Below are 820 nucleotides of genomic sequence, written 5' to 3' on the forward strand. Positions count from 1 at the left end.
TTCTCTTCTAGGTTACCAACCAGATTTACCCAGTTTGGACATACTCCTACCTCGCACTCCTTTTCCCAGTCTTCCTGGTCACAGACTACGTGCGCTACAAGCCCATCATCCTCCTCCAGGGCATCAGCTACATCGTCACGTGGCTCCTGCTCCTCTTCGCACACGGAGTGGTGGCCATGCAGCTGATGGAATTCTTCTATGGGATGGTGACAGCCACCGAGGTCGCCTATTACGCCTACATCTACAGCGTCGTCAGCACCGATCACTATCAGCGAGTGACAAGCTATTGCAGGAGTATCACTCTGGTTGCAGCCACCGTCGCCGCCGTGCTGGGACAGCTGCTGGTTTCCTTGGCAGACGTATCCTACTTTCACCTGAACGCCATCACTTTGGCTTCTGTCTCCCTGACATTCCTGTGTGCCTTTTTCCTCCCAATGCCCCAAAAGAGTATGTTCTTCCACAGGAAGGATGCCTCAGGGACTCTCCCAGGACCAGATAAAGTTGGGGCCACACATGGCTCTGATGGGCCATCGAGCTGCCAAGAGGCCAAGAACTCTGTGTCTGCTGCCAGGGGGCCCACACCTGAGCAGCAGGCTGGTGATGCCCAGCCCCAGAACCATGTGCTCAGAGTGCTGCTGCAGCTGGGCAGGGACCTGCGGGACTGCTACAGCTCCAGGAAACTTCTCTACTGGTCCCTGTGGTGGGCTCTGGCTACAGCAGGCTTTAACCAAGTTCTGAATTACATCCAGGTGCTGTGGGACTTCAGAGCCCCCTCCCACAGCTCTGCAGTCTACAACGGAGCTGTTGAAGCAATAGCAAC

The 820-nt window shown here is 55.7% G+C and overlaps 1 protein-coding gene across 1 annotated transcript; it reads left to right on the forward strand.

The window, feature by feature from the left end:
- Positions 1-11: 11 nt before the first annotated feature.
- SLC19A3 (solute carrier family 19 (thiamine transporter), member 3) lies at positions 12-812 on the forward strand (the record flags this gene model as incomplete). The annotated part of the gene is made up of 1 exon (XM_010086213.1): positions 12-812. A coding segment is annotated over one exon (801 nt), but the record flags the coding sequence as incomplete, so codon positions are not given.
- Positions 813-820: the final 8 nt, after the last annotated feature.

This window comes from Pterocles gutturalis, unplaced genomic scaffold (genome assembly GCF_000699245.1).
Source record: "Pterocles gutturalis isolate BGI_N339 unplaced genomic scaffold, ASM69924v1 C11701271, whole genome shotgun sequence".
Classification (NCBI taxonomy): Eukaryota; Metazoa; Chordata; class Aves; order Pterocliformes; family Pteroclidae; genus Pterocles; species Pterocles gutturalis.